Source organism: Oncorhynchus clarkii, chromosome 14 (assembly GCF_045791955.1).
Source record: "Oncorhynchus clarkii lewisi isolate Uvic-CL-2024 chromosome 14, UVic_Ocla_1.0, whole genome shotgun sequence".
Taxonomy (NCBI): Eukaryota; Metazoa; Chordata; class Actinopteri; order Salmoniformes; family Salmonidae; genus Oncorhynchus; species Oncorhynchus clarkii.
This window is the reverse complement of record NC_092160.1, coordinates 13,020,768-13,032,813: the sequence shown is the minus strand read 5'-3', so window position 1 is coordinate 13,032,813 and position 12,046 is coordinate 13,020,768. Positions and strand designations below refer to the sequence as shown.

General features: G+C 47.4%; 1 protein-coding gene across 10 annotated transcripts in view; it reads right to left on the bottom strand.

The window, feature by feature from the left end:
• Window positions 1–12,046, bottom strand: part of LOC139366305 (transcription factor COE3-like) — a 99,489-nt gene that overhangs the window by 64,661 nt on the left and 22,782 nt on the right. For all 10 annotated transcript variants that reach the window (XM_071103647.1, XM_071103643.1, XM_071103642.1 and 7 more), the window contains exon 6: window positions 10,424–10,492. In XM_071103647.1, the coding sequence (XP_070959748.1) occupies window positions 10,424–10,492 (69 nt within the window). The remainder of the gene's footprint in view (window positions 1–10,423; window positions 10,493–12,046) is intronic.

Sequence of the window (12,046 nt, the reverse complement as noted above, 5' to 3'; positions counted from 1 at the left end):
TTCCTTTCTCACCAGCTGCCACCCCAGTAGTAAGGGAGAACTGTGGCTATGGCACCAAACCTCTGGGCATAACACACTCATACACACAGGTATGAGCAGTGAGAGCCCTGATATACAGTGGAGTAGAGCTAACTAATGTAGCTACACTAGCATAGCCCTGGCCTGGTGTTTAAATCAGTCCAGCACATCCACATATTTTCTCTGTGCTATTCAGCAGCGCCACTCCGCGCCACACGCGTCGACCTTGGCGTTTTCCACTGGCGCGGCTGGTGCCATCTGCAGTAAAGCATCCCGGCCCCAAGTTTTTGGGTCCGTTACGCCTCCACCGGGGGCCCGGCCAGATGGCACTACCCACTAAGAGGGTTTTACTGCGGCTAAAGACGACCGGGCAGAGCTTGCCCGCCTCCCTCCTCCCTGCTGGCTGTGCCAATTGTGCTCCCCTCTACCCCCTCCTCACCACCCCACCCAATATTTCAGTCATGATTATCCAGCACCAGACAATCCTTTAAAAGCCAAAAGGGCATAACTGCAGCACAGCAAGAACCTTCAGCTGCTGGGGTACGAGCAGACTTTCTTACTAAGCTGCTGAGGAAAGTCAAACTTGTGTATGGGCTCAGAAACCACGTTAAAACTCTTAAAATTACGTTAACATTTTTCTAGTGTGGACACGTACACATGCGGGTGGACCGACAAACAGATAGTACCTAGAAACAGACAGACAGACAGACAGACAGACAGATAGACAGACAGACAGACAGACAGACAGACAGACAGACAGACAGACAGACAGACAGACAGACAGACAGACAGTACCTAGAGACAGACATACATACAGACAGACAGACAGACAGACAGACAGACAGACAGACAGACAGTACCTAGAGACAGACATACATACAGTACCTAGAGACAGACATACATACAGTACCTAGAGACAGACAGACATACAGTACCTAGAGACAGACAGACAGACAAGCAGACAGTACCTAGAGACAGACATACATACAGTACCTAGAGACAGACAGACATACAGTACCTAGAGACAGACAGACAGACAAGCAGACAGCACCTAGAGACATACATACATACAGTACCTAGAGACAGACAGACAGACAGACAGACAGACAGACAGACAGACAGACAGACAGACAGACAGACAAGTCCAGTTGTTTACGGTATTCCACAATCTTACTCTGGGTGAGCCGAGTTATCCCCAGCGCTGTGGCTAGCTGTGCCATTAAGATGGGTCAAGGGATGTATGGATCACTTCTCTCAGGTGAGAGAATAATAAGAAAATTGTGCTTGTGGTCTGAAAAATCAATACATTCATCTCACAGCCTGGGAGAGGAGAGCTGACCTGTCTATGGGTTCTGAGAGGAGCTGCATGTGCTGGGTGATGGGGTTGGGTAGCACCATTTCTTTTTTTGACAAATAGGAATTCTCTAAGTTAAAACTAAGCTTGGCCACATATTGGAAGCTAATATCATTCATTTGCATCCTGGTTGCTCAATGAAAATCTTGATCACTGTGAAATAAACAATGTTTTAAGACGACATGCTATAATGCCTTTGTAACACTTTATAAGAGTGCGTAAGAACAATAACAATTATACATTGGTTATTGTTCACCCTCATTGGGGTAACCCAGCTCCTTCTCAGTGCACCAGTGGTCCCAGGCCCTGATTATGGGGACTAGTAGAGGGGCTGCTGAGCTGAGCAGCTCTGTGTATTGACTGAAGTGAACACACTTCACTCCCAAATCCTCCCTGCCCAGAGCCCCTGCCCTAACCCTCCCACTCTGCCCTCCATACACCAGCCTGTGTGTGTGTGTGTGTGTGTGTGTGTGTGTGTGTGTGTGTGTGTGTGTGTGTGTGTGTGTGTGTGTGTGTGTGTGTGTGTGTGTGTGTGTGTGTGTGTGTGTGTGTGTGTGTGTGTGCCGTTATCTTCAATTACTAATTTGTATTTATTCATTCAATTTATTCTCATGAACATTAGCATCATTATTCTCATAATCATAATTATTGTTACTAATGTATAGCAGTAGTAATAGTAGTGTGAGCGTTGTATAAATCTGCTATTGTTCACATAATCACTTTTGCTATTTTTACAATGATAATCCTTTTGATTATTTTATCATATTTTCCATACAGTAATATGAATGCTAAAGTACGTCAGAGTGTCTTTATTTGCGTAGTACAATAGACAAGGACCCTCCGGTCTAAGTTGAGGGAAAATGTACTTGATGTGATAGTGATGTGTGGTTGTCTCACCTAGCTATCTTCGGATGAATGGCCCAACTGTAAGCCTCTCCGGATAGAGCGTCTACTAAATTACTTAAAACGTCAATGTAAATCTAAGTAATATGTCTGCCATGCTCACTAACCGAAAGGCTACACTCTACTATTTGCCTCTCAGATCCCAATAATCAATGTCTTACAAGACGACATGTTTGCACTAAGGGGCACAAAGCCGTGTTGGAGCCCAGATTGCTGAAGCAGACGGACGAGACGTGGTGTAGACAAATACTCCGCTTAACCCAATCCCGGGCACATGTAGCACAGCTCTCCCTAGATTTGTCGAGGCTTCGTCCTATGTCTGCTATTATCCACTTCATTTCATTCTAGTGATCAAATTCCTATCCATTTAGGCCTCTCATCTCTAACTCAAAGGGAATAAATAAAAGCAAACTTTATTGCTCAGCACCCTGAAACAAGTAAAGGGGGGAAGGGGAGAAGAAGGAAAGAAATCTCCAAATCATTCGGATCAAGTCAATAACACTGGAATATTTATGAAGGCTGGAAGCCAGCCTGCCCTAAAACCCAAACTCCAGCAATCCTGAATTATAAATTGGTATTGATTTGTGTTGTGTTGTGTTGTGTTGTGTGTGTGTGTGTGTGTGTGTGTGTGTGTGTGTGTGTGTGTGTGTGTGTGTGTGTGTGTGTGTGTGTGTGTGTGTGTGTGTGTGTGTGTGTGTGTGTGTGTGTGTGTGTGTGTGTGTGTGTGTGTGTGTGTGTGTGTGTGAAACCCTTTGTGGAGAAGGATAAGAGTGTAGACAGGGTGGCGTAAGGTCTACTGTATGTACCTGTATCTTTGTTTTATATGTTTTAGGGTTTTACAAGGGTTTTATAAGGGTTTTATAAGGGTTTTACAAGGGTTTTATAAGGGTTTTATAAGGGTTTTACAAGGGTTTTATAAGGGTTTTATAAGGGTTTTACAAGGGTTTTATAAGGGTTTTACAAGGGTTTTATAAGGGTTTTACAAGGGTTTTATAAGGGTTTTACAAGGGTTTTATAAGGGTTTTACAAGGGTTTTATAAGGGTTTTACAAGGGTTTTATAAGGGTTTTACAAGGGTTTTATAAGGGTTTTACAAGGGTTTTACAAGGGTTTTACAAGGGTTTTATAAGGGTTTTATATATTTTATAAGCATATGTCTATATGTCTATGACTGAGTGTATGTAAACACACATTTTACTATAGCTTTGAGCCTCCGTTTTGTTTGTAATGTCTGTGTTTTCTGTGTTAACATGCATGCTTGTGCGCGCTCCCGCGTGGGTGTATGCGTGCATGTGAGCACGTGACTATGTGTGTGTGTGTGTGTGTGTGTGTGTGTGTGTGTGTGTGTGTGTGTGTGTGTGTGTGTGTGTGTGTGTGTGTGTGTGTGTGTGAGGAGAGGGTGGTGAAAGCAATAGGGTCTCATCCTGCCTGGCATCAGAGGAGCATGAAATATAGATGATCCTGCATCCCCGGAGAGATATGTAGAAAGTGCATAACAAAGTCCTGATTCACACACACAAAGAGACAAACCTTAGAAACTAGGGGACTTAAACTGTCTTTAACCCCACTGCTAAAAGACTCAACTTGATAGACAACCTACACTACAATATAGTGGGAATACTCTAAAGAATTCCATCAGCAATAAAGATAAAATATCATGGTTTGGTTTCTGATTCATCAACTGCATCACTGACTGTTTTGTCCCCAGTTAAACTGTCTCTGGGAGATGTTGCAACTACATCTCTTGGTGAAATGTTTCTATGTAATATTGCTATTGGATTGGTTTTGGGATGTTATTGGTTCACAGGTTAAGCCCTATGAGAGGTAAGTACTAGGTTTATGAACATGATACCATGTTCTATTTCCTAGTTTGTAAGTTGATCATCAATTCTAATTATATGGGTGGCATCTGTGTGTTGATCCTGTGAGCCGGTGTTACTGATGAGCTCTGGGGGCGAGGACTGTTTACAGTGATGCAATGGATCCCTTCGACTTCCCTCAGTGTGCTCTCTCTCTCTCTCTCTCTCTCTCTCTCTCTCTCTCTCTCTCTCTCTCTCTCTCTCTCTCTCTCTCTCTCTCCCGTGGCCGGCCCCTCTCCTGCGACCCTCAACATATCAAATCTCTGAATCTTTATATAGAAATCAATACCCTCTTAATCTGCTCCTCTTCCACCCTCCCTCTCTCCGTCCATCCCTCTCTCCCTCTGTCCTCCTCCCCCATCCTGTCTCATTCTCACTCCCTCACACCACCCCCCCGTCCCTCCGCATCCACACCTCCACCCTTTCTTTCCTCCATCCACTGTTTGGCTCCCTCCTTCCCTTCCTCTCTGGCACTGTTGTGGCTGGTTCAGGCATGCCAAGTCCAGATTGCACCCTCACACTACGAAAAATCCAAAGGATGAAAAATGAAACCTGAAATGAAATACCCTACATTGCAGACCGACCTTCATAATCTGAGGGGTTGTTCACCATGTTAGATATCCATAAAGATTAATGTATGCTCCAGCTATGAAGGTTAAGTGTCTTACTCAAGGGTGGAACCCCCAGCAGACATGGATGTGAACCAACAACAGACAACTCTTATTTTCAAGTCAGGCACTGTTTTTAGGGCTATACTGTATATCAGGGATGTTACATACAACCTGTGGGCCGTTAGCTGTTATGAATGCTTATAGCAAGGCTTATAATGCACTATGGGCTGATAATAGGCACTATAAGTGCATTCATACAAGCTAGCAGCTCTTATCCTGCATCAAATGACCTCCTCACCTCATCACATCTGTTTGTCAGGACTGGGCTCATGGATGGACCGACTTAATTAGCCACACCTCACTCCTCCTCCAGATTAACCACCGAGTGTGTGTGTGTGTGTGTGTGTGTGTGTGTGTGTGTGTGTGTGTGTGTGTGTGTGTGTGTGTGTGTGTGTGTGTGTGTGTGTGTGTGTGTGTGTGTGTGTGTGTGTGTGTGTGTGTGTGTGCGTGCGTGTGTGTCGGTGTCGGTGGGGGTGGGGTTTTACAGAACAGAGTGTTAACTGTGCATTCTTAATTGGGTAAACACTCGACTGATTGGCGAGAGAGAGGGGGAGAGAGAGAGATGGAAGGAAAGAGAGAGAGAGCCCATTGTGGATGAGTGAGTTGGCCGGTATCAGAGGTGAATCATCATAGTAGTAGGCTGCTGCCCCATGGTTTCACAATCAGCTGAGTTAAAGAAAGTGGAGAGCTATCTTCCATGGCACACAGATCGCTAGGCAGAACAGAGCCAATGGCCCAGATTGGATTGAGGTAAAGGACTGGGAAGGGGGGATGGGGGGAGCAGGTGGGTGTTTGGGGTGCGAAGGCATTCAGGCTAAGCCTGGGCTGTTGAGTCGATGACGGGGTGGGAGTAGGGGGCTCGGTGAGGGGTCCCTGGTGATGTTTACAGATTACATCCCACCCCGTGTTGGCTCTTTGAAAGCCACGGGAGGCAGCAATATGTCAACAAACGGGGATCGATAGCTTTTCTCTCACCAACGGCTAGCGAGGGGATAACGGCAGCATTAGTGACAGGCAGGCTCTGGAGGGAAGGCAGGCTCTGGAGGGAAGGCAGGCTCTGGAGGGAAGGCAGGCTCTGGAGGGAAGGCAGGCGAGTTTAGCGGCTGTCAGGCCTTCGGGGGGGGGCCCTGCCAGTACCAGGGATTTCCCAGTTTCCATGCCCCCACATGGAACGCTACTCTGAGTGGCAAGATATCTTTTCCCCACTGGTGAATTGGTTTATGGGCAACCCCGGGCCGGTGCACACTCCCCCCCCCCCCCCCCCCCCAATCACATCAGCCATGCCCCACCCTGGGCACCCGCTGGAGGCCCTGGCTCCATGGAATCACCCAGACGGATATTACCACAAGCTGTGAACGCTAGGACAGGTAGCGAAACAACCCTTCTGTTCCCCACCGCCTGCCAACAGGGTGACTTGCCAGCTTCGGAGCCCCCGTGCAACAGAGGGAGAGTGAAGTGTGTTATACTCACAGAGCCTTCAGGTTTTAAGGGACTGGAAAGCACTCCTCTGAATGGAAAATGGAGGATGATTGTTTAATGGCAACATCTGTATTTGAATAAATCGCTGGAGGAGATTCCGCCTCCTTGAGGAAAATGCAAAGATTCATTAACAAGTTGGAGAGTCATACGGGGTGGATATGAATATTACATCTCCTCAGAGAAGCAAAGCAAAATGTGTTCACGCCAAATAGAGGTAGGAACAATAACATGTTTTTGTGGGAGCATAGTTCACCAGAGGCAACTAGTGGTATCATGTTATCCCAGGGTACAGTGCGATCGTGGCTATAGTTGTGTGGTATTTTATATTAGGGGAGCTGCAGTGTGTGTGTGTGTGTGTGTGTGTGTGTGTGTGTGTATGTGTGTGTGTGTGTGTGTGTGTGTGTGTGTGTGTGTGTGTGTGTGTGTGTGTATGTGTGTGTGTGTGTGTGTGCGTAGGTTGGAATAGATACCCTGCTGAAAGGCGAGAGGGGTGAACCACAAACACTGGCACTGATATTTCCCTCTTACCCTGTGGAGCAGTCGTCAAGGTCGTCTGGGCTAACCCAGACACAAACACATAAATACATGAGCACACAGCGAGTAGTAGACGAGCTACAGTACTAGGAGTAGGGTAGAGTGGCTATCTACTGTATATAGTGATGAATTAAGAGGAAGAGAAAACAAATGACTTCATGTTGAGTTTTTGCATCACTTAGCAGAGCCAGAGGGGTGGCAGTCATTGATATGATTACAGTACTGTAAACACACTGCAGGTACCTCTCACACGAACACACACACACACCTCACAGTGTCAAATGACCTAATTTCTCCTGTCCCCAGTGCTAGTTCTGCCACCATCAGTTCTCAGATCAAACAAGTCCTCTCTCTCTCTCTCTCTCTCTCTCTCTCTCTCGCTCTCTCTCTCTCTCTCTCAGACCATTTTGCTGTTGGTTCCTGAAAGTCGTGAAGAAGCAGTGGTAGGCCGTCCCCCCTTGTGTGAGGGACGGGATACACTGAATAATTGAACCAGAAGACCAGGCCACCTGCAGGAGCTTTCAACAGTCCCCCATCCATATTTTACACCTACACCACTGTCTCTGACCCCCCACTCCCTGAACATACACACACACACACGCACACACGCACACACACACACACGCGCGCACGTACGCACGCACGCACGCAAGCATGCATGCAAGCACACACACACTGTGTCTCATCCCCCCACCCATCGAACCTGAAATACCCTAACGGCAACACCAGACCAGGTGACCCTCATAATGCCTATGTGATAAAAAGCCATTAAAACAATGTCTACAAGTGAGCAACTGTCTTCAATAACATGCATAAAGCCCAATGCAAAATCATGTAATAGCACTTGCACCCATAACCTGTCTCCTAAAAACATAACCCCGGACAAACGACCCATAAAACCTGGCAACGACCCCCTCTCAAACCTGGCAACCCCTTCCTCTCTCTCGGCCCTGACTCATCCCACTTCCAGAACCTCATTTTTTTCCCCCTTTCAATTTCTACCCAGGCTGTGCCGAGTAATGTCCTACTTTTATTGTAAATCTATACTCTTAATCTGGCGGGCTCCCATGTGCTCGCTGGTCGATCAATAGGCTGTGATTGCTGGGAAGGATCCGGAGAGGCTGATAACCCCATCACCCCCAGCAGAGTTAACCCTCACTTGGAGCGGTCAGTCAGTCCAGCCCTGAAAACGTGCGTGCACGCATCCACACACATAAATATTGGTGATTGCTAATGACGTTGTCTGTGTCCACATGTTAACAGAAGTCTGCACCTGATAGATGACATTCCTTTATATCTCTAGTCTATTGATGAGCATATGAAATATGAGGGGGTTTTAATATATATGTCAGGATTTACTTCCAAGAGAGCTTGCATAATACCCCTACAACCGGTACAACGAATGATGGGCAGCTTCGCGAGTCACTCATAAAGAGCAACCGACACCAAGAGGGACGGCCCTAAACAAATGTCCATTGACAGACTGTAGGGGATGGCTAGTGGTTCGTACTGTAGAACAGATCATGGAGAGCTGTGAGGGGTGGGGGAATGAAGGAACGTTGAATGGTGAGGGCGCCTCTTTCCATCTCCCATGTCCCTCGCCACTTAACCCTGAGAGAATGACATCAAAAGCAGCAAATGGTCCTAGTGGAAGTGGGAGGGGGTGAGTGAGGGAGGGAGGGAGGGAGGGAGGGAGGGAGGGAGGGGGTGAGGGAGGGAAGGAGGGAGGGAGGGAGGGAGGGAGGGAGGGAGGGAGGGAGGGAGGGAGGGAGGGAGGGAGGGAGGGAGGGGAATGGTGGGGGGGCATGTCTCCCATGTCCAGCAGGCAGGCCCATTACGGTAAGAGGGTGAAGGGAGAGGGGGAAGATAGGGGGAGACAGAGGTAGATTAGGGCCAGTGAGGTCTATACTGGGTAATTAGCCACTGGTCCCCCAGTAAGCTCTGACAGTCTCTGAGAATTTATGGTCCCACTCGGGGAACTGGCCGGCCATCTAAATGCAATATTAGCTTGTAATAACACCTGTTTAAAGGCCCGCAACCCAATATTTCACTCCGGCCCTTTGGCGCTTTCTGCTTGCTTCAGCAGGATTCTCCCCATTAAATGATAGCACTAGATACAAACTGCTTCCTGGTTTTAGATGGAGGGTTGACCTCAGAGTCCAACCAACTAAATGTACCCCCTACCCATCCCTTATGCTGTTTATAGGGGCAAGTGTGTATGTCCAATGTGATATGTCACAGAGAAGGCATGTAAGACATGTTTAAGGCAGGAGTAATGCAGAGTCAATGATGGCAAGAGAAAAGAGGACAATGTCACCAAACCCTCATAAGATTGTTTTCTGAATGAAGTTGCTTCAATTTCATCATTATATAGTCACTATACAGGGAGTGTGTGTGCGCTTGCATGCATTTGATTATGTGTGTGTGTTAGTGTGTGTGTGTGTGTGTGTGTGTGTGTGTGTGTGTGTGTGTGTGTGTGTGTGTGTGTGTGTGTGTGTGTGTGTGTGTGTGTGAGAGAGAGATAGAGCGTCTGCATGTGTGCATGTCTCTAAGCGGGGAGGTGGGCATGAATTGACAGCAATAACTGCTTTACAGTGGCGACTGATGGGGGTGATTTGCATCGCTGGTCACCAATAGCAACCCTCCACCCACCCTGCCACCCTGGCTAACTGATTTATCTGTTGGTTTAAGGAGCTTGAGATGGCGTTCCCATAAATCCTGTACTTCTTAATAGGGCACTAAAATGCAGTGATACAGGCCGTCGACCACTAAATCAAGAGCCGGGCTTGTCGCTGGTAAACACTTCGGAATTGTTTGGGAGGGGTATAACGAGCGTGGCAATGTTGGGGTGACCACTGACACACACACACACTCTAGTTGATGATGTGGCACAGGGACATTCCTGCAGATCTCTACCCTAGGATTGGCCTGTTGGGATTTCAGAGTGAATGGATATGTATTTGTGTGATGCATGTGTTTGTGTGCGGTATGTAGTCGTGCGTGCTGGTGTGTGTGTGTTGAAAGTAGTGTCGTTGTGAAGATATATGCTAGAGATATGACTAGAGGAAATAATATGCGATCTGACCCTGATTCCTGAAAACACAGCGTGACACGATCTCTGTGGCTTTGGACTGCAACACCTATCAAAGGCACCCCATGGCAACAAGAGGTGAGAAGACGTGTGTGTGTGTGTGTGTGTGTGTGTGTGTGTGTGTGTGTGTGTGTGTGTGTGTGTGTGTGTGTGTGTGTGTGTGTGTGTGTGTGTGTGTGTGTGTGTGTGTGTGTGTGTGTGTGTGTGAGTGTGAGTGTGAGTGTGCGTGGGTTTTGACTGTATGTGTGGGTCACTGGTTTCCGGGCTCCTAGCTCTCCTGTCCCTGGCCATTCTCCAAGCTCAGTCTAACGAGCCAACATGGATTTGGTAATGAGCTCTGTGCCCTCGGAGGCCAATACTGTCCTTTTGGAGGAGGTCACTATAACCCAGCCAGCCTGACAGGTCCAATGATACAGACACAACCATGAAGACCTGGTCCTGCTCACCTGTTTGGGCCCACTGTCAAAGTTGTTCTACCGGTGAAAGACAGACGGAGGGAACAAAGGTGTCCTTACCTGTCAATGATGACCGGGTCAGAGGGCGTCTCATTGCGGTTTCCACAGCTCTTCTTGTCACAACAACGACTAGGGGAAAAAGGAAGACACAAATGATTATCACACTCACGTTTACTAAAAAAATGTACTGTCATTTTTTGCTATCATTTGTTGGACTGTCTCTGGTAACAGTGGGCATACCGCCAGCATGCTATGGAGTCAGGGTGGAACCATGTACAATCTGCTGAGTGTCAGGCACATTGCCCTGCCCTTCTTCTCCTCCTCACCCCTCTGTCCCCAGAACCCCCGTCCCCCCACCTTGACCCACGATCCAGCTGGGCAGGGGTCCAGCCAAGGTCACTCTCATTGACTTGTTGACAGTTTGGACAGCGCCCAGTGATGGCCCAGCCGGCCCGGTGCTGAGCCACCTCCCTCTCTCTCCATCCCCTCCAATCGTCCATCCTGCCCCCCGTGCCATCCCCATGGCCACCCTGGTCTTTCCCAGGTCTGTGCCACTGCCTCTCTGCCCCTACCCACTGCTTATGTGGTGGCATGCCTTTTCAGAAGGGGGTCTGAATTCAGCCAAATGTGCTCTTCTGTGGTGGTTGGTCGCCATGCAATGGTGGACAATGACGCCTCGTGACCACCAGATGCATCAAACTCTTTGCATTCTGGTGGAAGTCTTTCATTTTCAATGGAGCAGTCCGCAACGCTACATTGGGGGTGCCACACTAGGCCACGTGCTTCAATATGTTCAACTTGTGCATTGCTTTACCGTGCGATTATTAGCTAGCTAGCTTTTAGCTGGATGGAGGCACATGTGCGTAACGTACGGAAAAGGTGGGCCAGACGTCCGGCCAAACAAAATGCATATGCATCTGGTGGACATTGGGTGTAGGGATTGTTTTCCCATTCATTCGGATTGAAGCTAGCGTAATTATATTGTATGAACTGAAAGAGGGGCTTTCCATTCACACAATGCTTTGTTGGTAGTGGAACTACTTTCTAGTAGTTAGCAGTCCATTTAGTGATAATTACATTGGATTCAGAACATTTATTGAGATTAAACATTGTACATTTATGTTCAAAATCTGTTGTTTCATGTAGTGACTAAATTGAAATGGGAGTCCTGATTCTGCTGGTTGTTACAATAACTTTAGGTCCCATTTGAAATATAAATGTGTTATTCAAAAGGTAATTGAAACCAACCCTCTTATTCTTACAAATTAATCATATTGCATGACCTGCCGAGGACCAATTATGCTCACACACTCACCCCATGCTGTCATGAATCAAATTGCCATTTGACAAACAAGCTTCAAATCGAGCCACCGAATGCCAAATGAACCCAGTTTATAAATCATTTATCACATCGTTTGATCTGTAAGTAGAAGAAAAACAAACTGAGCACTGTTTTCTTGCCTGGTCTTTGTGTGTGTGACTGTTGCCATAGAGCGTGCCACAATAATTTATTCCCACAGCTACTTGGAACCATTAGCAAAGTTCCAGGAGACCAATTAGCATTGGAAACCCAATGGTGCTGCTGTGGTGACAACCTCCTCAAACTGAGAAAGAAGTGTTATAAACAAACTGGACCCCAGGAGCACTGCCGGGCCCCTCGGGGGACCCGGCGCCCTTCGCACA